At 60.4% G+C, this 22840-nt stretch overlaps 1 protein-coding gene across 5 annotated transcripts in view; it reads left to right on the top strand.

Moving 5' to 3' along the window:
• Positions 1-20887, top strand: part of SLC8A1 (solute carrier family 8 member A1) — a 167999-nt gene extending 147112 nt beyond the window's left edge. Inside the window, exons 4-11 of one of the 5 annotated variants that reach the window (XM_056130545.1) lie at positions 1976-1996; positions 2401-2418; positions 2531-2545; positions 5348-5416; positions 5882-6012; positions 8354-8453; positions 18679-18954; positions 20493-20887. In XM_056130545.1, the coding sequence (XP_055986520.1) occupies positions 1976-1996; positions 2401-2418; positions 2531-2545; positions 5348-5416; positions 5882-6012; positions 8354-8453; positions 18679-18954; positions 20493-20869 (1007 nt within the window). In that variant the 3' untranslated portion in view covers positions 20870-20887. The remainder of the gene's footprint in view (positions 1-1975; positions 1997-2400; positions 2419-2530; positions 2546-5347; positions 5417-5881; positions 6013-8353; positions 8454-18678; positions 18955-20492) is intronic. The other 4 variants (XM_056130546.1, XM_056130547.1, XM_056130548.1 and 1 more) reach the window with 4 other exon arrangements.
• Positions 20888-22840: the final 1953 nt, after the last annotated feature.

A 22840-nucleotide genomic window follows, 5' to 3' on the forward strand; every position in this document is an offset into this window, starting at 1 on the left:
AAAAACTCACAAAGCCAAGGCTCTCTCTACATGAGGCGCTGACCCATCTGGTCTCGCCACTGGGAATGTGGTCACTCAGGAGCGACTTAGTGGGTTCAGCCTTGATCTCCTACACGCATCTATACCACCCGGACACGTTTCTAACACACGTGTTAAAAAGGCATGAGCAGCAGTGCCATCGCACGATGCCGGGTGTGTCTGAGCTTTTCTGGGCTCTGGGCTCAGACACACAGGAGGAGGCCACCACTTACTAAGGACACGGGACTTTAACGTCCACTTGGCAGAGAGTTTTCTCCTCTGAGCCACTCGGGCCTCCTGTCCTGATCCCGTTTGTGCCGTCACGTGGGTGGCGACAGCACGTCTCTTAACTTTACTCATTGCAGAGATGTCGTTGATGAGGGCAGTTAAGAGATGACTGGAGGGTTGGGTAAACTAAGCACAGGGAAGGAGTCCAACACTGGTGGCTTTTCCTGGGGACCTGCCCCAGGAGGGACTGCCAGCACACTGGGGAACTTCTTCGGGAAAGAGTGAGCTTCCCCGAGAGGCTCGCGGAGGTAGCAGGAGACACGGGAGAGACAGGAATGGAACCCGGAGCCCTCTGAATGGCACTATACCCCCTCAGCAGCGGGGAGGAGAGAAAGACCCCTTAGGAAAGTGTGCTGTTCATAAAGCCTCAGGAGCAGCTGGGAAAAGTGCTTCCTTGGGGACAGAGTCCCATAAGGAGCTGTCCTTCAGCTCCCTATCCAGCAAGCACTATTCAGTAATTGTTTCAGTGAAGTATGTAAAATTGCACCTGCAGTTCCTTGATAGCACGATCTGATTTCATACCTGGAAATCAAATTCTTGATTTCAAATTCTTGTCACGAGAAAGAAAATGACAGACTGACTTCAGAGGTACCTCTCGGAGCCAGCACCATTTGAGATAAAACTAGTCTAAAAATACCCTCCTGGGGCTGGAGCGATAGCACAGCGGGTAGGGCGTTTGCCTTGCACACGGCCAACCCAGGTTCGATTCCCAGCATCCCATAGGGTCCCCCCGAGTACCGCCAGGGGTGATTCCTGAGTGCAGAGCCAGGAGGAACCCCTGGGCATCGCCGGGTGTGACCCAAAAAGCAAAATAAATTGTTTTAAAAAAAAAAATACCCTCGTAACATTCCCAGCAAACGTTCTCCAGTTTTCCTTTGACACATCGACTTGTTGACCCGTTGACCCAGTAGCCCTTACCAAAGTGAAGTGCCGAGGCTGAAGGGGGCCTGAGCATGTCAGGGGAGAGACAGGCTTTGTGTGGCCTGCATCCCGCTGCTTAGTGGCCATGGATCACACATCCCTGTAAGCGTTCCTGGTCAGGTTCCGTGGGATCACATGCCCCTGGTGGAGGTCCAGCTGACCATAATGTGCATTCAAGAGGGGCAACACAGTAAGTACTGGTCCCCTGAGCATGTTTTAAGGAGTTAGGAGATCTAGATTTCTCGACACCCCCAAATGCCGCGCAAATAGAACCTCAGAGCTCATTCCCGAGGGCCCCTAAGGAGAATGTCCTGAAGCAACTTCTCTGTTCTTCATGGACAGCAGCACAATATCAGAGTTGCCAGTTCAGGGCTCCTGCAACCAGCTGTAGGACCTGAGGCAGAAGCCCCGGGCCCCAAGGTAGGTTGGGCTCCCAGAGGCTTCCATCTGGTGACGTCCATGAGCAGTGTGTGGGCACAGGGCATTGCCCGCGGCCGCGGGGAGAGCACGTACAGAGCACGAAGTCCCGTGAGGAGTGCGTGGGTGTGCGCCCCGAGGTCACCCCACCTTTCTCCCCGGATGTGTCTGAGAACCGCCCAGGGCTCGTGTGCTTGGGCACCCCCTGCTGGGCAGCGGCTTCCTCGCTCTGCTGGGGCCTGCCGGGTTTCTTTCTGCGGATTTTCCTCTTACTTTCATTATTCATCTTGTCTCTTATTCTGTGTTTGTCTTCTGTCTGTCTCCTTCACAGCCCTGTTGTTGAGTGAGCTTGGTAAGCATTTCATTTCTTGCATTTCCTTTCCATTTTCCTAGCTGGTCTCCCCATTTCTGTCGGGAGAGGCAGAAACTCTCAGACCTGCCTTGGTTTCCACTGATTTGCCGGCCGGGTGGCCTGCGGGCCAGTGGCCTCACTTTGGCTAAGGCCACGGAGCTTCTGTCCCAGACCATTGATTTCTTAAGTGTGCACGAGAGTTAAATCTGTGCACACCATCCCGTCACCTTAAAAGAACAGTATTGAGTCGTGCATGGCTGTTCTTCCATTTCTCATCGTTGAAAATAGAATCTGGGAGTCCTGCCACCCCGGGTTGGCTGTGGGGAGTCTGATGTCACTGCATTTGGTATTTAGAGTGAAAGATAAATCGATCGTAACATTTCTTTTCTCTCTCTCTCTCCTAGGTGGCTTCACACTAACAGGTATGAATTTTTAAAGCGTAACGTCATCCGAGTTTATTTTTCTCTCTCTGCTCCCCCTCTGTTCGTGACATTTTTAAAAACCTCTTTTTATTTTCATTTGCTTTGAATGAAGGAAAATACCTGTATGGTAAGACAGTTCGCTTTTCATGGTTCTTATTCCCCGACCCCAAACACCTTACAGTGCAACCCCACCCCATCACGCGGAGTGTCACCTGTACTGCATGAGTGTGGCATGGGGCGGGCCCCACTGACCCACACGGAGGCTTGCCACCGTGGCCCTGCCTGCGTTGTTCATGCCCCTTGTCGAGGGGGCTTCTCATTCTTTGCACTTTGGCACTTGTCCATAGATTAACGTTCACGCACTCCTGATTGTGGGTGGGGCACCCTTCCACATGTTCCAGAAAGTGCCAGAATGAACGAGACACTGCTGCTGGGCTCCTGAAAATGTGCCCGACCCCACTCAGGATGCACTGGGAGCTGATGCCCAGAGGAGAGCCGGCCCGTGCTTCCCCCACACCCCTGGGACTGGTCCCCACAGCTGGGCAGCGAATGCCTCAATCCCCCGTCCACGATGCAGCCCAGCCTCCGTGGCCAACAGCACAACCTGAAAGCCGTGTCCGTGAAGACTTTTCCCTCCAGCATCGCTTTTTGGGTCCCAGATACTCTCGCGGTTGCCTGCGCTGATCCGGAGAGGAGCTGAATGCCAAAAGGTGGTCACTGCGACGTGGCCTCGGCTGCAGGGAGGAAGCACCGTGGACATCGGCGGCCAAAGGGCAGCTGCTGAAAGAGGATCACTGAACACAGTTTGGAAGGGGAACGTTCTGGAAACGCCCCGACGGGAGTGGGGCTCCCAGCAACCCGTGTTCATCTCCGCTCCGCGAGCCCTTCCCCATCCGAGTGGCCCCTATGGGACTTCCTGAAGAGGCGCAAGACCTCTGGAGTCAGGACCTCCACACACAGCGTCCCTGAGCCCAGAACAGAAGGGTCCTCCTCCAGGGGTCCTCCAACCCCGTCCACCAAGTGCTAGCCAGCACCCGCTCCAGTCCCCACTCCGCTGCAGGGCAGTGTGGACCCCCAGACGGGTGCTGACCACGGTCATTCAGACTTGGCTCTTGCCCGTCACCAACCGCTGTTCCCACCCATTGGAGCCGTCCTGGCAAAGCTGTCTCTGTCACCTGATGAGCCGTGCAGGGAGACTTGGGGAGGCCTCTGGGCAATCACCCCTCTGCCTTCCCGGGTGGGATGCTTTGAAGCAGCCACTGTAGCTCTGGGGTTTCGAGGGTCAGCAGCGCAGGGCAGCCTCGCGGAGGCCGGACCCTCACCACCCCGTGCGTGGCTGGCTTCCTGTCCCTCTACCACGGATGATGCCAGGGTTGTGCTCAGAGGGACTTCCTTCACTTGAAGTATCTTTTAGTTTAGCTTCTAGGTAGCATCTCGGCTTTCTTTTCTCAGAAATGATTCACAGCAAGTTCTAGAACATTTGACCAGTAATAGCCCCTAGCACTGTGTTCCTGCCTGGAACACATCTCACTGCCAAGATGAAAGACTTGCTTCCTGCCGGGGTTTCCAGCATTTCATGTGCTCCATCATGTTCTTCCTGGCAGCTGACATCTAAATCGGAATGTTTGGAAATGGGAACCGTTAGAACAAGAGAATATTCCAGAACTCTCTGGAAATGTCTGCATTGGCCTGCTCCTCTGATCATCATGTTGCTTCTTCTCCAACCCCAAGATGTTGGGTTTTACTGCCACACTGCCTGTGAAGAAAGTTCTAAGACTTCGGTATTACAGCTGTGGTCCCAGAGAGCTTTCTGGAAGTCAGTGGAAGCCTTGGAATTCCAGATTTTGGCTGCCAGGGAAACAGAGTCCCTCCAGCTAGGGGGGCCGAGCGATAGTAGAGTGGGAAGGGTGTCACATGTGGTTGACTCGAGTTCGATCCCCGGCGGCCCCTCTTGTCCCCTGAACACCTCCAGGTGTAATTCCAGGAGGAAGCCTGAGCACAGCTGGGCATGGTCCAAAAATCGAATCTTAAAAATAGTTCCCCAAGCCCTTGGACATGTCACACAGTCATTTGCACTGCAGTGTAGCCCCTAAATTTGAAGGATATTTTAGAAATTCGAAAGGCGTTTGGCCCCGGCGTGTCTTCCAGAGATCTCCTGGGGGATGAACACGGCCCTGGGATGCTCCCGGAAGGGCAATTCCTCCCCCAGATCTCCAGACCTGCTTCGCGGGCGTCTCCCCGGGCCTCTGACACCAGCCCTGCAGACCGTCAGGCCTCCATGCACTGCTGGCACCTGAGGCGTCTCCCGGGCACTCTGAGGCCTGAAGCACCTCAACCGGCCCCAGAGTTGCCTGGCAGTCCCGGCAGAAGGGGGACTCCGGAGGCACTGACCGGACGCTCTGGTCCCATGACGGGGCTTTGCTCTCGTCCAGTGGCCAGAGAAGGACCATTCCTCACTGACACCCAGGAATCGGGCACCTGTGCCCAGATGTTACGTCCCTTGATCCCGCGCCCCACTGGCCATCGTCAGAGCAGCACCATCACCCCGTGAGACCACCAGGCCCAGAGAAGTGGCTGCCTGAGGCCGCCGTGTCAGACACCACGTGGGACGCCAAGTTGGACGCTGTGTTGACTGCATACGAGATGCCGTGATGATGCCACGTTGGACACCATGTCGGGTGCCATGTCAGATGCCATCTGGTCCCATCTGTACGCGGCGCTTCCTAGGCCTCCCGAGACCTCCCCCGCCAGCGCCTGTGGTGGGGAACCTGCCCTCCTCCCAGGACGGTCTCAGGCCTGGCATGGCGGCACGGCCGACGGCCCTTCTCCCGGCACCCGCACCCACTGCCCCCAACTAACCTGCCTGGTGTGCCCCCGCCTCCCCCCGACCAGCACGCGGCCCTCACCCGTCTCCCCCGTCCTCTCCCAGGCCAGCCCGTCCTCCGGAAAGTCCAGGCGCGCGAGTACCCGGGCCCCTCCACTGTAGTCTCCATCGCAGGTACTGGACCCAGGGCCTCCCCAGCTCCCATCCCTCCCGCCCAGGCCATGGGCAGCATCCAGAACATTCTGCAGGGGCTTCCCAGACAGGCCGTGAGGCGTGTGGGTCGCTCCTGCACAGCCGCCTCCCGGGGGGCACTGACACCCTCCCCGGTGTGGGGCCGTCTGGGCCCCCGCGACATCGCCTTCACGTGGAGCCCCAGTCCGGAAGGAAGGAAGGAAGGAAGGAAGGAAGGAAGGAAGGAAGGAAGGAAGGAAGGAAGGAAGAGTGGTGGGTGGGCAGCGAGCCGTGCCCGAGTGTGCAGATGGCCCCCTCGCTCAGGGACACAGCCCGGCGCTCCTCCCCGAGACGCCTATGTGGCCCTGGCTGCCAGGGTGCACCCCCCACTCCCCCCGTTCCGGGGACTTGCCCCCAAAAGCGGCAGGATCCCCGCGGACCCCACTCACGCCGCGGTTACCCCCACAGACGAGTATGACGACCGGCAGCCGCTGACCAGGAAGGAGGAGGAGGAGCGGCGGATCGCGGAGCTGGGCCGGCCCGTGCTGGGGGAGCACACTCGGCTGGAAGTCATCATCGAGGAGTCCTACGAGTTCAAGGTGCGCACGCCCGCCGGCCGGGCACAAGGGGGCGGCAGGGGACGCTGGAGGGACAGCAGGGCACCCCGGAAGGGACGGCAGGGGACGCCAGAGGGGGTGGCAGGGCACCCTGGAGAGGGCGGCAGGAGCCCCCATGCTAACAGGGCCCCCCTCCCCCCTGCAGGGCCTGAGTCGCCTCCCACTTGGCTCACCAGCTGGGGCCCCAACAGGACACGGGTGGGAGGGAAATTGCTCGGCCAAGAAAGTGCCATTTTCGAGACAAAAACACAGCTGACCCCACGTCTGGGACCCCACGTCTCAGCCCAGCTCTATGCTGGACGGTGGCCGGGGCCTGGGTCTCTGCAGACCCCCTTCCTCAGAGTCCCCGCTCGGTGGCTGTGACGCGGAGACGCCCGCACAGGGGGCTGAGCCCGGCCCCTCGACCTGCAGCCAGTGTAGAGGGGATGTCTGTCAGCAGCGGGGGCTTCCGGGAGGGACACAGCGTCCCACCAGCGAGCTCACTCCCTGGCCACCACCAGGGACCGCGCGCCTGGGGGTCCTCGTGACTCGGGTGTCTGGGGTGCCCAGCCTCCCTGAGTAGCAGCTGCGGGGGTGTGGCTGCCCCAGAGGGCTGGAAGCTTCCGTTTCCAAGTGCCCCACAGCCTCCTGGTCCCAGCGACCACAGGCTCTGAGTCTCTGGGGGTGCCGCACCCCGCCGAGCACAGCCCAGCACGCGCCTGTCGGGTGGGCCCAGGCACGGGCCGACCCCAGGCTCTCCCGAGTGATCCCCGAGCACAGCCGGGTGTGGCCCCCAAACAGACAAAAACTAAACTAAAACGGAGCTTGACCATTTTCTCAGAACTGCCCAGAGTGCGTTAGAGACTGGCTGGGGGCGGGGGGGGGGGGGGGGGTGCCTGCTGGGTTTGGTTTCTGTGTTGGCGCCCGGGCTGGGCTGGGCTTAGACAGCCCCCCGCCTGCCCCCACACGGAGCAGGAGCTGGAGACGCTGGACCGGGTGTCAGAGGTGACAGTGGGGGCTTGGGCCTGAGCCTCAGGGGCCACGCGGGTGCACCCCCTCCTCCTTCACTAAGCTCTTGGCCACCCCAGAATCCACCAGTCTCCCAGGCTGGCCACACACACACTGTCCTGCCGGGGGCTCAGAGCAAACTGTGTCCCCTGTCTCCCAGCTGTGGTGAGGCCGTCTCCCTGGCTCCCACCTGGGACCCCGAGAATCTGCCCTCATTCCCGTGACGGGGAGGACCTGCCCTGCATCCTGAGACGGGTACCCTAGAATCTCCCCTCATTCCCATGATGCTCGGAACCTGCCCAGCCTGTCCTCGGTGCACTTCTTTGGTAACTGGGAGTCGGCCGTGGCCAAGACCCAGAGGTGGAAGGCAGGGGACTGAGCGGGGGGGCAGTGCTTGTCCCACTCCTGGGCGGGGGCCAGACAGCAAACTGGGACCCTCCTCAGTGCCGCGGGCAGCTCTGGACAGGCTGGAGGCACAAGGCGTGAGCCCGCGAGAGCCAGCTACAGTGACACTCACTCCCCGGGGGCAGCTGTGGCCGTGGGGTCCGGGAGCTGCCTCCTAAATGAGGCACTTGGCTTCTGCCGGAGGCGTGGCCACCTGCTCACCCGCCCCCCCCCCTCCCCGTGGGCATCCACCCTGCTGGCTCCCGCGGCCTCCCCCTTCCTGGGAAGCGTGGGGAATGCATGGCCACTTGTAGACACCAGCCGCCTAATCACCCTTTCCCGCCCCTCTGTGGTTAGTGGGCGTTCGAGGAGGCGCTGACCATAAGTAGGGCGTGGAGCAGACTGGTCCGTGGCAGTGCCAGAGGCAGCCTGGCGTCCAGCAGCCCCTGTCCCCGGAGTGGACGCCAGCCCCTGTCTCGGTAGCATGTGGCCATATCAGCTGCAGGACACGCTTGGCTCCCGGGCGGCACAGGCCAACGTGGGCCAGGCCAGATGGGACACACTGAGCATAGCCACGCACTCAGGGGGTCCGAGGGAGCCTAGCGGCGCGGCCGGCTGGGGCTCGGGGTCCCACTGGCCTGCAGAGGCTTGGCTGAGCAAGCCGTAGCCAGGGTGACGCCCACGTGGCCACAGGCAGCAGCACCGGGGCCCGTTCAGTGCCACTAGGTCAGGCCCTGCCCGTGCAGGCTCTCAGGAGGGGTGTACGGAGCCGGGGTGCCTCTAGCTGCCCGCGGACACTGCGACGAGAGGCTGGGAAGCAAACTCAGGCTCCTCCGGGTGGAGCGTGTGGACAGCCCCGAGGCGTTGCTCCACGGGCCAGGCGGGGTTGGGCGCGCTGGCGGGGACCCTGGATCCGGCAAGCCGAGGCCTCACCCCCCCCTCCCGTCCCTAGAGCACCGTGGACAAGCTCATCAAGAAGACCAACCTCGCCCTGGTGGTGGGCACCAACAGCTGGCGGGAGCAGTTCATCGAGGCCATCACCGTGAGTGCCGGTGAGTAGCGGTGTGAGGGCTCTGGCCCCGGGGGCCCCCTCTCTCCTGTGGAGCCCCAGGAAGCCCCGGGGCCATGGAAGGAGGACTCAGAGTCCCGGACGGAGACTGTCCAGGCAAACGCCCTCCGCTCTGGACAGGGCCACGTGGCAGCTGGAGCCCTGGGGCATGGCAGGACTCAGCGTGGGTCAACGGGCGGTGAGCTGAGAATCGGGCTCGCAAAGGAGTGACCTCTGGTCCCTGGCTCAAGGCGCCCCCAGGCCTGGCCCTGCGTGGGAGACGGGAAAGCCACATCCCAGGCTCAAGTCTCTGAGCCGCTGCTGGGGCCACGAGGGCCATCAGGGAAATGCCCGAAACCTGCCCAGGGCTGCAAGGTGGTCACAGGGGATGGGGCTGGCCCTGGGGGTGGGAGCGCATGGTGACCGCCCCCGTCCGGGCCGCCTCACAGAGAAGGTCCTCAGTGGCCAGTGGACACGCTGGTTCCCCGCAGGCCGGCACCAGGCGGTATTTCTGACAGTGCGGCCCGGGCAGGCCCTGAGGAACAGCCCCCAGGCTCGAGTGTCCCTCTCCTGATGAGGGTCCACTCACCAAGGCCACATCCTGCTCTGGCCCCTGTGGGGACAGGCCCAGGGGCTGGACAGGGAGCTTCCCTCGGGGGCACCCTGTGGACCCCCTCTTCGGGCGGGAGCAGGCACCATGGGGTCAGGCATAGACCCAGGCCCGAGTCCCCCAGACATGTGGGGTCTGTGCTCCCCACCACACTCCTGGGGCAGTGCCCGATCCCAGCACCGTGTCCCAGGGGCCTCAGGGACATGCTCGGCTGCCACGGAGAGGCAGCCTGAGGCAGAGAAGGCAGGTGTGGGGCGGGGTGGGCGCACCTCCTCGAAGCAGAACAACCAGAAAGTGGAGGCTGGGCCCAGACACTCGGGCGCGAGGGCGGGTCACTTCCGGCCCATCCTGTGCAGATGCTGAGACGAGAGGGAAAGAGAGACAGAGAGACAGAGATACAGGGACAGAGAGATAAAGAGAGAGGAAGAGATAGATACAAGGACAGAGAGAGATACAGAGATAGAGATAGACAGAGACAGAGAGATACAGAGAGACTGAAAGAGATATAGAGAGAGAAAGAGAAAGACAGAGATACAGAGAGAGACCCAGAAAGAGATACAGAGAGATACAGGGACAGAGAGAGACAGAGATAAAGAGAGAAGAAAGAGATACAGGGACAGAGAGAGACACAGAGAAATAAAGAGAGATAGGAAGAGAGAGATACATGGAGAGAGATACAGAGATAGAGATAGAGACAGAGAGATACAGAGAGACAGAGACAGACAGACAGAGAGACAGAGAAAGACAGAGATACAGAGAGATATAGAGACAGACAGATCGAGACGTGCCTTCTCCCTTTGTGGCATGGCCTTGCGTGGCTTGGGGCCTCAGAGCCAGTGGGTGGAGTGTGGGTCCCCGAGGCCCCTGCAGACAGCCCGTGTGAGGGGACTTGCTCCCGCTCTGTCTGAGCCCTCGCTGGCCCTGGTCACTGCACTGCCCGTCCGTGGCTGTCGGGAACCTCCAAGCTGCTCCAGTTACTCTGCACCCGGCAGCTCATCAGATTTTTTTTTGCAGTTCTGAGAGGCTGCTGGGGCATAATTTGAAATTGCCGAGACATTTTCAGGCTGCCGAGTAAATTGACCTTATTTACAACTTAGAGCCAAAATATCAGAAAAGCAACCCCATATTTTGTAGGCACTGAATCACAGGAAGGCTGAGCAGTCCACGTTTGTCCCTAAATTACAGTGTCTAAAGAATGTTAATGCCCGAGGTTGCTGATGGACAGTGAAATTAGCAAGGCGCCTTTCTTGAAAACAGACTTCTGCTGGATCTGAAGGCTTCATATCTGCGTCACTGGGAATCAGAATGATTCGCCTTATTAAAAATACAAAACTGCTTTGAAATGGCTCTATTGAGAGGGATTTTTTCCTTTGCAATTTTCTGTGTGAGATTGAATCAATATATCTTGCTAAACAAAAATCATAATTTTGTAAGTAAGAATTTGCTTCTGCTTCCCTTGATCATGGTGAAGCAAGTTTCACTCGGCGCCCGGCTTTCCTGGGATGGCCCGTCCATCACCTCCAGGGACGGGCTCGTGTCCCACCAAGACCTTGATGTTTCTCTGAAGCCGATTCTCTGGGTCCAGCAGACACCTGCCCAGCGCAGCCCGGGGGGAGAGGGGCGCCCCGAATGCCCAGCAGAGCAGAGCAGGAGAGAAGGAGGTGTGGGGGTGCTCTGGGCCCCTCCCCAGAAAGTGACGCCAGGCCGGAGGGAGAAGGCTGCAGCTTCCCTGTGCAGTCTGGGCTCCCCGCTAAAGTGGGGGGCTCAGAGGTGGCAGAGGGGCCTTCCGGGGAAGCAAACCCCACTCTCACCAGGCCCCGAGACCTGTGGACCCAGGTCTGGGGAGCCACCTTGAAGGCGCTCTGCTTTGTGGAGATGCGGCTACGTATCTGCTGTACACGTGTTCTCTGTGTTGATCTGGTGTCCCTGACAGGTGCAGAATGGTCAAAACACAGGGTCAGGCACCGAGTCGCTCAGAAAACGGGTTAATCGCGGTGCTGGGTATACGTCTGCTGCTCAGTACAGAGATCGCACACATAGGCACAGGCACGTTGGAACAGGGCAAACACGGGCAAACACAGAGACACAGGCCTTGTCACACAGAGAGCACAGGCGGGCCACACGGAAGCATGCACATAGAAACACAGAGGACATAGGTGTGTGTGCACAGAAACACAGACAGAGAGCACAGGTGTGCACGCACAGGTACACAGACAGCAGAACACAGATGTACATGCAGATACGCAGAGAACACATATGGACACGCAGATACACGGACACAGAACACAGGTGTACATCTAGAGACACAGACACACAGAACACACGTGTACACACAGATACACAGACGCAGACACCACAGCTTGGCTCCAGGGGCTGATGGCCGTGCTGACCCCCACCCCTGCCCCCAGAGAAAGGCATCGGGTGTCCTGGCGTGGAGGTGGAGAGCGGGGCTGAGGGACGGGACTGCGAGCACCCAGGATCAGCCAGGAGCCCTTGGCTCTGCAGCCTGCCCCCGTGCCACGCACCGTGTGCTGAGCTGCGTGTCAGCAGGGAAGGGACATGAGTGGGGGCTGTGCACAGTCTTAGGGCCGCTGGGGAGGCCGGTGAGGTATTGGCACTCGGTTCCTTCCAGTGAGTGCACCGGCTGGGCCTGAAGGGGCAGGAGGAGCAGAGAGGATTCCAGCCGTGGAGAGGGCACAGTCCCTCCCCTCTCCCCACGGGGCCAGCGGGCCCTTCGCGGGAAGCGAGAGGCCTCCAGCCTCTGGGATCCCGAGATTCTCTATCCAGCTGCCTTGGGATCGCGCCTGGTCCCTGAGCCAATGTCTGTCCCTTCCTGCAGACACCTGGGTTTGCCCTGTGGCATCACTCGTCAGTCGGTGAGGTCTGTGCCATGCTCAGGACCACGGCAGCCCGAGCTAGCTGGAACAGAGAAGCACCCAAGGGACAGTGCTGCCTGGGCCACTCTGCACCGTCCCTCCACCGCTGGTCGGGGCAGCTCATGCCCACTGCAGTGGCCTTGGGCTGCAAGCTGGAGCCTCCTTGGAGACTGGCGTTCCCATGGCCAAGGAGCAATGGGCCACGGGGCTCTCAGTGTCCTCCGACCTCGCCTTTGAGGTTTCAGGGTCCCAGGAGGTCTCGCCTGTCTTTGCAGCAGGGACACCCCAAGGCGCCCTGCCAGCCACGCCACCCGCTACTGTCTCTGCAGTCGGGACTCTGACTCTGTCCCGACGGTCTTGGAGCTCCTCCACCCGCCACGCTGCTGGCAGACCGCGAGAGCCCAAGTTTCACGGACTGAATCCGGCAGCTGCTCTCCTGCCCTGCACGAAGCTCCTGACCTCAGCCAGAACCCCTGACCCCAACTGGGCCCCTGACCCCAGCCGGAGCCCTTCCGGAGTGGCTCTCACTGTACTAGAGCTTAATCAGCATCACCTACTGCACAGCAGACATCTATCAGCATTCTTTTCTCTTTCCTTCAGTTCGAGTTATCACCCACAGTGTCTCTAGATTTAAAGCAAAGATGATGGATCCCTCTATTATTTAAAAGGTAAAGGTAAAAAGGTAAAGGCCCTCCCGTTGATCGTCGATTTGCTCGAGCGGGCCCAGTAACGTCTCCATTGGAGACTTTGTTGTTACTGTGTCTGGCATATCGAATACTCTCGGTAGCTTGCCGGGCTCTCCGAGAGGGGCAGAGGAATCGAACTCGGGCCGGCCATGTTGGCCGCTTGTAAGGCGAATGCCCTACCCGCTGTGCTATCGCTCCAGCCCATTATTTAAAAGACGTTTTGTTTTTTTTTCTAGCAAATTAAATTTTAGCATCTCTGTCATTAACAAAAGATCGGTCCATGATTCAGTGATTTTTTTTTGTTTCTGTTTTCTTTGGCCACCAAAATCTTTCTTGCCTCCGTGTTCAACATTCATTCAGGTCAGGTTTCTGAAGACATTATTTCTGTTTTCTCGGACATTTTCTGTCCTAGTTTATCGTAAAGTCTCTTACATCCTATAAATAGGCATAGATCTGCTCCAATCCTCTTAGAAGCAGGAAGCGTCTAAAGTGAAACCGTCGTTTTGGAAGCAACGGCAAATCTCCTTTTTTTTTTTTTTCACGATGAACTCACTGAAGGATATATATGAATTTATATACGGATCTCTGTCTTCCCAGCCTCGTGTAACTGGAAGGCTATTTACACTTAGTACTGACGTTCCTGACCCAGAGGAAAACCCATGTAAAGACCCACGTACACATATGTAGGCCATGCTTCACTGTTCAGACACGTGGAATGCACAGAATTCATACAAGGCTTACAGAATCACAGCTGCGTACACCCGTGCACATGAAATATATCTTCTGCACTGCACATGAACATACTGGGCCAGAGTTTCCTTGGGGCCAGAGAGCGAGCACAGGGGCAGGGCACTCACCTTGCACGTGGCCCACCCGGGTTCCATCCCCGGTATCCCACATGGTCCCCAGCACCCCAGGGAGTGATTCCTGAGTGCAGATTCAGGAGTAATCCTGGAGCACCACCAGGTGTGGCTCCCAAACCAAAAAAAGAAATAACAATTTTTAAAAATCACCAAACAGGGCCAGAGCGATCGCACAGGGGGTAGGACGTTTGCCTTGCATGCGGCCGACCCGGATTCAATCCCCGGCATCCCATATGGTCCCCCGGGCACCGCCAGGAGTAATTCCTGAGTGCAAAGCCAGGAGAAGGCTGGCCTGAGCGTTGCTGGGTGTGACCCAAAAAGCAAAAAAAAAAAAAAAAATCACCAAACAGTCAAAAGCCCAATCAGTTGAAGTAGCTGCTAATTTATCTGCAGACAATCAATATTTGTGCTCTTCAGCTAACGTGTGTACACAGCATGCAGTCACCCCCCACCCCCCGCCCTCAGGAGGAAGGGAGGAAGTCGGGATTTCTTCCCCCAGAAACACGCGAAGACCCTTTGAAAAGGTCTGATGCCACCAACCCTGAGCCGGTGTATCCTGCGCTGCGGGGTCCCCCTCGTGAGCTCAGGAGGCCCGGACCCCGCCTCCGCCCTCACCCTGTGCTTCTCCTGGGAGGTGTTTGAGCTCCCGGTTTCCAGAAGTGGGGGCTCTCTTGCACGTTAGAAACGGACGCATTGCACGGGTGGGGACATCAGCCAGAACCAGTCGGTCAGGCCCGGGCCCTGCAGGCTCCTTCCCAGACTCGACAGAAGAGCCTGAACTGCAAGGTCAGTGTGGGGAAGAGGAACAGCAGGACTTGCTGCACCGCAGAGGCCAGGGCCCAGAGCGAGCTGACTGCACCCCCTGCCTTCCTCTCCCCTCCCTCCCTTCTCCCTTCCCTGGCCTCTCCTTCCCTTCCCTCCTCTCCTTTCCTCTCCCATCCTCCCCTCCCTTCTCCCCTCCACTTCCCCATGTAGTTGTGGGTGGACAAGAGCCCCGGGGACAGGCCTGCCAGAGGTATTTCCTATCTAGAAGATAAACCTCGTCTCAGGCGTATAGGGCACACACGCAGATGGTCCCTGCGTGTTCCTGGGTCCTGTTGGCTTTCCAGAGCGAGCGCTCCCTGCTGAATCATTCTCGGACCCACCGGCTCCGTGTGTCCGGGAGGAAACTGTGCCGTGGGGCTCCCACAGGGCCAGACGCAGAGTGTCACTGAATCCCGTGACTCTGCGTCCTTGGCGTGAGCCTTGGAGTTGGGCCTCTCAGCGTCACTGCCAGGGCTGAGCCCCGCACACAGCCCCCCACGGCCCCTCCTTCAAGTCCTTTATTCATAAAATCAGGCTGCTGTGGGTGTGGGCGTGATCCCACCTCCTCCCGTATTGGAGCACGGTGCTCAGGGCATGCACATCTCCTGGCAAGCAGCAGAGGTGCCACCTGGCTGTGAAGGGGGTGACGCCCCACAAAGCTCGGGCCTTTCCCCTCCTGGTCCTCACCGGGCCCTCGCTGTGGTCTCGCTGGGCCATGAGAAACTGAGGCTCAGCAGTCAAGTGTCTCAGCCCTAACTGGGCACTGACACCCAGTTGCTCTCAGGTCTCCTGCAAAGCCTGCGACCCCACCTTGGGCACACAGGAGCCGCTGGCCACCTGCGGGCATCCCCTCAGCCGCCTGCGCTGTGCCCATGCCAGGGCCGGCTGCGTGCCTGGCCGCGGCTTTGCGTGTGATCTGTTCAAGGTGCCCAGCATGGGCCCCAGAGGCCATTGCCGCAGCCCGCTGTTTATTTTCCCGTGAGTGGCATCCTTCAAAGGATTCTGACCCCAGGCCACCCATGCCCACAGTGCTCGGGAGTCAAGCCCCACGAGGTCTGGGTGTTCAGCTCAGGCCCGGTGGGGCTCAGGGGACAAGCCTTTCTGGAACCCAGACCTGGGGTTCCCACCTGCCGAGCCTGAGCCCAGCCCGCCCAGCCTTCTCCCGGGGGCTTCTTAGCTGAGCACAGGAAGAGGATCTTGGGGGGAGTCTGCCGCTCTTAGGAACCCGAGTGGGCAGCACACAGACCCAGGGTGACTGGCCCTGCCCGCGGGAGCACCGCCCACAGCGGGCACTGGAGCACAGTAGCCGTTGCGGTCGCTCCAGATGGAGATGAATGGACTTAATATTTCCTGTCCTGCTCCAGGGCCAGCAACTGTGCGCGGGCTCGGCCGTCCGTGGTCATTTTTAATATTTAAATGACATCTGAGTTGGAGATTAAAATTTATAAAGAGCAGAGAGAGCTCAGGGGAAAGGACTGGAAGCCACATCTATTTTCAAGTGCAATAAAACAGATGGGTTCCCATTCTAGACTTGGGCATTAAAATATTTAAGATTCCCTATAATGCAGAAAGCTCTCCATCTTCGTCTGCCGCCCCGTCCCCCCCCCCACCTCTGACACACACACACACATACACACACACACACACACACACACACACACACACACGCCCCTCCAGATCATCAAGTTCCTTGCAGAGGGCACGATTCAACTTTGCTTTGGAAAGCCCAGAATGTGACCTTAGGACCCAGCACGTGGATGAAGCAATTCGATACGGAAGGGGAGCACAGTGACCATTTCCAAGCGAGGAAAATAATTATGACAGCCGCGCTAATCACTGCCTCGAGACAGCCCCGCACACTGTGCAGACACCTCGTTACTCAGTGCCCCTCCCTGTGGGAAGGTGCCGCTGCCTCCGCCTTGCTCGGCTGACAAACGCCATCGCTTCCACGGAGCCTCCTTCCTTGTTTTCTTGTTTGTCTCCGCAATCTGGGAGGTGGCCACCCCAAACTAAGCGCTGCTGTGGCGTGAGCGGCGAGACGATTTGTGTTTCTATGCACGATTGATTAAAATTCACTGTTTTCCAAGCTGCTTAATTAGGTGCCGTGTGAGCTCATAAAAGCCCACAACAGCGGGAAGGATGGGGCAGCGACTGGAGCGGGAGGCCGTGCTTTCCCGAGTCCTCCTGGAGACAGGCGTCCTCCTCAGGAGGGGGAGCAGGGAGGAGGTGAGAGAGGGACTCGGCTTCTCGTCCCCCTCCCCGGACGCAGCCGGGCCCCTGAGTCCTGGCAGGGGGGTCTCGGGCGGCCTGCAGGGAAGCCCCCGGACGGAGGCGCTGGAGCCTGATGCAGGAGGACACCGGCTTGTCCGTGCCCAGGTCCCCAGGCCCTCTTGGGTTTGAGCCACCCCAACGTCGTTTTGATGCAGTCACTCTCATTTTTAAAAGAGGAGCCCCTTGGGCTGGAGAGAGAGCACAGCGGGGAGGGCGTTTGCCTTGCACGCGGCCGACCCGGGTTCGATTCCCAGCATCCCATATGGTCCCCTGAGCACCGTCAGGAGTAACTCCTGAGTGCAGAGCCAGGAGCAACCCCTGTGCATCGCCGGGTGTGATCCAAAAGAGCAAAAAATTAAAAAAAAAAATAAAAAGGAGCCCCTTGCCCCAGCCAAGCCCATGCCTGAAGGTCTGGGCTGCAGGTTCAGGCCTAAGTTTGGAGGGGACGCAGGCGGGCGAGCTGGGAGGAAGGCATGGGCCGGGCCGGGCAGCGCCTCGCAACGGGCACTCCAGGAGCCCACCGGCAGAGACAGGCAGAGGCACAGGAGACACTCGGGGCTGCACACGCACACGCAGAGGCCGGGCGAGGGCTCCTGCCTAGGAGCAGGTTGGCTTGGCCAGAGGGCAAAGGGAGCCCTCTGATTGGCCAGAGCTAGGAAAGGAAGCTGTTTGATTGGCTGCAGCTGCGGGCACAACAGGAGGCGAGGAATCTGATTGGCTGCAGCTGTGGGCACACCAGGGAGCTGATTGGCTGCAGCTGCGGGCACACCAGGGAGCTAGGGCAGGAAGCCGTTTGATTGGCTGAGATGAGGCCACGCCTTCTTTAGGACACAGTGACGCTGTGTGATTGGTTGTTCCTTTTATGAATTTCTCTCTGGCTAACGGGACCCTGGTCCGCAAGGGATGGAGCTGACCTCTCTCCTGGAGGACTCCTGGTACCCACCCCCGGAGTTTCCGCGCCCCGCCACCCCAAATGCCCCTGTGCCCAGTGCTGACAGCCACCTCCCTTTCCCAAGGAAGCCCCCGGCTCTTGCCCCAGATCCAGTGTGCTGGCTGGCGTTTGCCAGTCTGTGTCCACCTGCTGACCCCATCTGGATTTCCCCCCTCAGTTCTGTCTCCGAGGCATGCTGTGGCTCTTTCAGGTCCTTGGAGAGGACTTGCCCCCTCCCCCAGCCTTTCCACAGTGCTCCATCCGCTCGGGGCCACTTCCCAGGGGCACAGAATGTTGGGGTTTGGGGCGGGAGAGAGGTAGCACAGGTCGAGCGCTTGTCTTGCACGCGCCAACCCAGGTTTAATGCCCAGAGTCTCACCAGGTGCCCGCTGAGCACCGCCAGAAGTTATTCCAGAGTGCAGAGCTAGGAGCATCACCCAGTGTATCCCAAGAACAGAAAAAAATGAATTTTTAAAAAACAGATGTGCACCAGAATGTGCGTGCCCAGGTCCTTTCCTGCCCACAAGCACGTCCCCACATGCAGTCCTAGGTGGGTTCTCGACTTGCTGTGGGCGGAGCTGTGCCCGGCACTGTCGCCCGTGGCTAGCGGGGCCCTTCTGCTGGGCCTTGTGCTCCGGTGGTCTTCGTCGCTGCAGGTCTGATGGGTGGCAGCGGCTGTGGACTTTGTAGCTCTGGGACACCAGGGACAGGCGTCACTCCTTCCCTCATTCGACAGGAACTAAACGGGCTTCCTGCCTGCGCTGGGGGACAGGAGATGGCCCCGGGTGCGGGCCCTCTGCAGCTCTCAGTGAGTGGGGTCAGCGGTGCCTGTGGGCTGGCCCATACTGCCGCCCTGTGTGACTCAGTGCCCGGGGATTGGCTCTCCTACAGGTGCCCGAGTGGCTGTGCAGCTGTCCAGAGCCTCCCTGTGCAGCTCAGTAGGTCGTCGGTGTTGGGATGGGGAAGGGGGGGCGCCATGAGCAGGAATCCAGCACCGAGGGTCACCCAGAGGAAGCAGCGTCGTGGACCCCAGGGGTGTGTCAGGGCGCATCTCCGTCGGGCATGTGACTGAACAGACGGGATCCAGTCCAAGGGGAGGGAGGGGTGATTGGGTGCCATCTCGGGGGTCACCTGGCCGGGGTCCCCCGGTGCTGTGGAGGACACGCTGTGTGCCACCTTCCTCTGCAGGAGAGGATGATGACGAGGACGAGTGTGGGGAGGAAAAGCTGCCATCTTGCTTCGACTACGTGATGCACTTCCTGACCGTGTTCTGGAAAGTTCTCTTTGCCTTCGTGCCCCCAACTGAGTACTGGAACGGCTGGGCCTGCTTCATCGTCTCCATCCTCATGATCGGCCTGCTTACGGCCTTCATCGGGGACTTGGCCTCCCACTTCGGCTGCACCATTGGCCTCAAGGACTCCGTGACGGCCGTGGTGTTCGTGGCACTGGGGACCTCCGTGCCAGGTAGGCGCCCGGCCCCCCTTCTCGGCCTGCTGGCCTGCAGTGTCCGGAGAGGGGCGCCAGGGAGAGACTGTCCTTTCTCGGAGCACTGTCCATGCTCAGCGAGCCACGCTCTGTGGCCACGGTCTGTGCCAGGCCTTCCTGGGGAGAGTTGCTGGCTGGGGGCAGATGGGCGGCCCTGCACGGCCATATCAGCTTCCCGTCACAGTGGACACAGCACGGAGCCCCCTGGCCAGAGCTGACTCTTCTGACAGCGCTGATGGGGCTGGCAGGGCTCTCCACACACCCCGCCACCCCCCCAGCGTAGATGGAATCGCTCTCCGGAGCAGGACCTTGAGAATATGGGAAGCTGGAGGGAGGGCAGCATGAGCCCTGGGCAGCATCGGGCCCGCGGTGCCCTCACTGTGTGGTGCCAGCCAGGAGGCATCCCTTGCTAGGGCTGCGGTCACTGAAGGCAGGCCAAGGAGTGGCTGACCGGGGGGGCTCAGCACCTCGGCCCACCGCCTTGCTCCAGGAAGGGCTCAGTGTTCCCACCTTCGGTGGCCTGAAAGCTGGGGGTGGGGCTACTCCTGGGCTGACAGCAGGGGGTGGAGCCTGCCCATTCGCCCACTCCATGGGACTGCCCGCGCAGACAGAGTGACCACAGCCTGCCTGCCCGGGCCAGGGCCCTGCAGACCGAGCAGATAGAGAGCTCTGGGCTGAGGCTCGGGGGCGGCAGCACTGGGCCCCACACTGTGGAGAAGACCCCCTTCTTTCAGCTGCCCTGCCTAGGAGTCTAGGGGGAGGAGGGTGCCACCTCCCCACTCCCAGAGCTGGGACAGGGGTGACAGCGCTCGCCCTGCACGCAACAGCCCTGGGTTCAATCCCAGCTCCCCAGGGGATTCCCCGAGCACCACCAGGAATGATCCCTGAGCAAGAGTCAGCTCTAAGCACCACGGGGCGTGGCCCCCAAACAAAATGAACTTAAAAAAAAAAAGATTATAAGAAAACGAACAAATATCAGGAGGACAGCTCAGAGGGCTCCCAGCTGAGGAGCCCTGGGCTTGGGGGGTTCAGCACGGATGGCTCCAGGGCACTGCCAGGGGGTGGCCCCCAGTGCTGGGAGCAATGGGACAGCACGGTGGACCCGGCTTCAGCCCCCGGCACCCCACGCGGTCCCTCGAGCCCGCCAGGAGCAATTCCTGAGTGAGAGCCAGGAGAAGGCCCCGGGCACAGCCAGCGGTGCCCCCTCCCAAAGAAAGCCAAAGGGAGAAAGCCCCTGCCAGCCTGTGATTCTCACCATTCCTCCCTCGCCCACCCGCCCCCTCCCCTGCAGACCCAGCTCTGCCGCCGGCTTCCTTCGTCCCCTGCCCGTGGACTGTGTGTCCTTGTAACCCGGCGGAGGCATGCAGCCCCTCCTTCCTCCCAGCCTAGGTCTTGTGCAGAAACCCGACCCAGGTCCCTTCCCGGCTGCTGGTCTCCCAGGGCAGCGCGGTGGACGGGCAGTGCGTCCCGCGCTGGCCTGGCTGGCCCCTCTGTGCTCACCCTCCCTCTTCCCGCAGACACGTTCGCCAGCAAAGTGGCGGCCACCCAGGACCAGTACGCCGACGCCTCCATCGGCAACGTCACGGGCAGCAACGCGGTCAACGTGTTCCTGGGCATCGGCGTGGCCTGGTCCATCGCCGCCATCTACCACGCGGCCAACGGGCAACAGTTCAGAGTGTCCCCCGGCACGCTGGCCTTCTCGGTCACGCTCTTCACCATCTTTGCGTTCATCAACGTGGGGGTGCTGCTGTACCGGCGGAGGCCCGAGATCGGAGGTGAGCTGGGGGGGCCCCGGACTGCCAAGCTGCTCACGTCCAGCCTCTTCGTGCTCCTGTGGCTCTTGTACATTTTCTTCTCCTCCCTGGAGGCTTACTGCCACATAAAAGGCTTCTAAGGAACAAGCAGATAGAGTAAATTTATATATAAATATATATATACGTACATATATACACGAACCAGGACTGTAGAGGGAGGACCGATGGCGGCCACGCCCCCGCCCTGCCGTCGAACCAGCTGCCGGAGCCCCGCACAGACCCAGGGGACGCGGGCACCAGCCGGGGCCTCCCGCGGCTCCTCCAGGGAGCCCGCCACCCCCAGGACCACCGGGCGCTCAGTCTGTTTCCTGCTCTGGCCGGGCTGGGGGCAGGGACGGGCTGGCTTTGTCGCTGTCTCATTTCCTTTCGTTCTCCTGGGGCGCCGGCTGCTCTGGTGGAGGGGCTGACCCACGGCCATGCACGAGGCTTGGGGTGACGACGGCGGCTCCTGCTCCCCCCACCCCCATTCTTCCCGGAGGAAGGCAGCCTGGGGCGGCAGGAGTGGGTCTGCACCGTCCGCAGGGTGGGCCCGGGCCCAGCGGCCCTGGGAGTGATGTCCCAGGCCCCGCCTCGCCCCAGGCCAGACGCCCGGATCAACCGCAGCCTGCTGGGGCCACGCTAAACCCAGACACCCCCATGCCTGCTCCCCGAGCTCTGGACTGTAAGAAGCTCCGACTCCACCGTTCGCTCTCCCCAGCCCCCCTCCCTGGGGCCCCTGCGAAGCCCGCCCCCAGCACCAGCGGGCAGGAGGCATCGTCCTTCCAAAGCTCGCGTCCCGTCCACCCGTCCACCCTGGCTCACCTCGGCCTCGTCCACAGGCAGTTCGGGACCTGTCTCTGCTATGTGGTGCCCCTGGGCACGGAGATGCCGGCTGGACAGGACCCGTCCTGTGTCCACACCTCGGGAACTCTGGGTCACTGAGTTTGGCTCCCAGAGGGGACAGAGAGGTTGGGGCCAGGTGGCCACAGGGGGACACTGTCCAAGCAGCCGTGACTGTCCTGCAGACGGCGGCCCCAAAGCCCAGAGTGGACGCGCGAGGGGTCTCTGCTGGGCACCCCGGACTCGGGGCTGTCGAGGAAGGCTGGGCAGCTCTGCCCCCTAACCCCCCGTGCATATTCATTTCACATCTGCTCTGTCGGGTACAGACACTGGATCACTCCTCCCCACTTGGATTTTCACGGAAAGGCTATTTTGAGCCTCTTTTCCTCGTCCGCTCACGCTCGCGCCAGAGTTCTGAGAAGAGCCCAGGTCATGGAAGTGGGGGGACGGAGGGGCGGGGGGTGGGGGGGCAAGGCCACGCCGGCACAGAAATGGCACTTCCGGGTCACAGCGCCCAAGAGCACGGCTACAGAGTGGGAAGGAAACGGGGGGCGGCCAGGACAGCCCCTGCCCTGGGCCTGGGGCAGTGTGGGGTGGGGGGTCTCCTCCTCAAACACCCCCAAGAGAACCTCACTCAGGTTCCTCGGGGACCAGGCAGGAGTGTCATGCTGGCTCGTCCACCTGCAGGCCAGCTCTGGGCTCCCTCTGGGCACTCAGTGGCCTTCTGGAGGGGGGCGGGGGGCAGGGGGTGGGGACAGGGCTGCCAGCCAACGCTCTGGCTGGGAAAGAGAGGTGTCACCTGCCTGCAGCCGGCCACTGTCCAGTCCAGGGAGCGTCCTGCTGCGTCCCACGCACCCTCAAGCTGGCAGCTGTGCCCACCCCCCTCCCGCCCACGGTCATCACGTCAGCGCCCCCGGGAGGCCGTGACCCCTTGTCTTCACTGGTTCCAGACTCCCCGCCCCGCCTCGCGGCTCCTCCCCTGGGGACCCCGGGCCCGTTGTGCATGGGGACCCTTTCTAGCCCTCTTCGTTTTTTTTCTTTTGAAGATTTGCTACAGGAAAAGCTAGCCTAGGAACACCGCCTACATTTAGTCCAAGGATGTGAGTTGTCGAAGCATTAGGACAAGTTTGCACACGTTTTCAGCCATTCTGGGAAGCTGACGGTCCCGTAGTGAATGTCCACAGAGACTTAGAAATTCTGGCTGTTGGTCGATGTCAAAGCTTCGGGGCGGG

This window comes from Sorex fumeus, unplaced genomic scaffold (assembly GCF_029834395.1).
Source record: "Sorex fumeus unplaced genomic scaffold, SorFum_2.1 ptg000079l, whole genome shotgun sequence".
In the NCBI taxonomy this organism is placed as follows: domain Eukaryota; kingdom Metazoa; phylum Chordata; class Mammalia; order Eulipotyphla; family Soricidae; genus Sorex; species Sorex fumeus.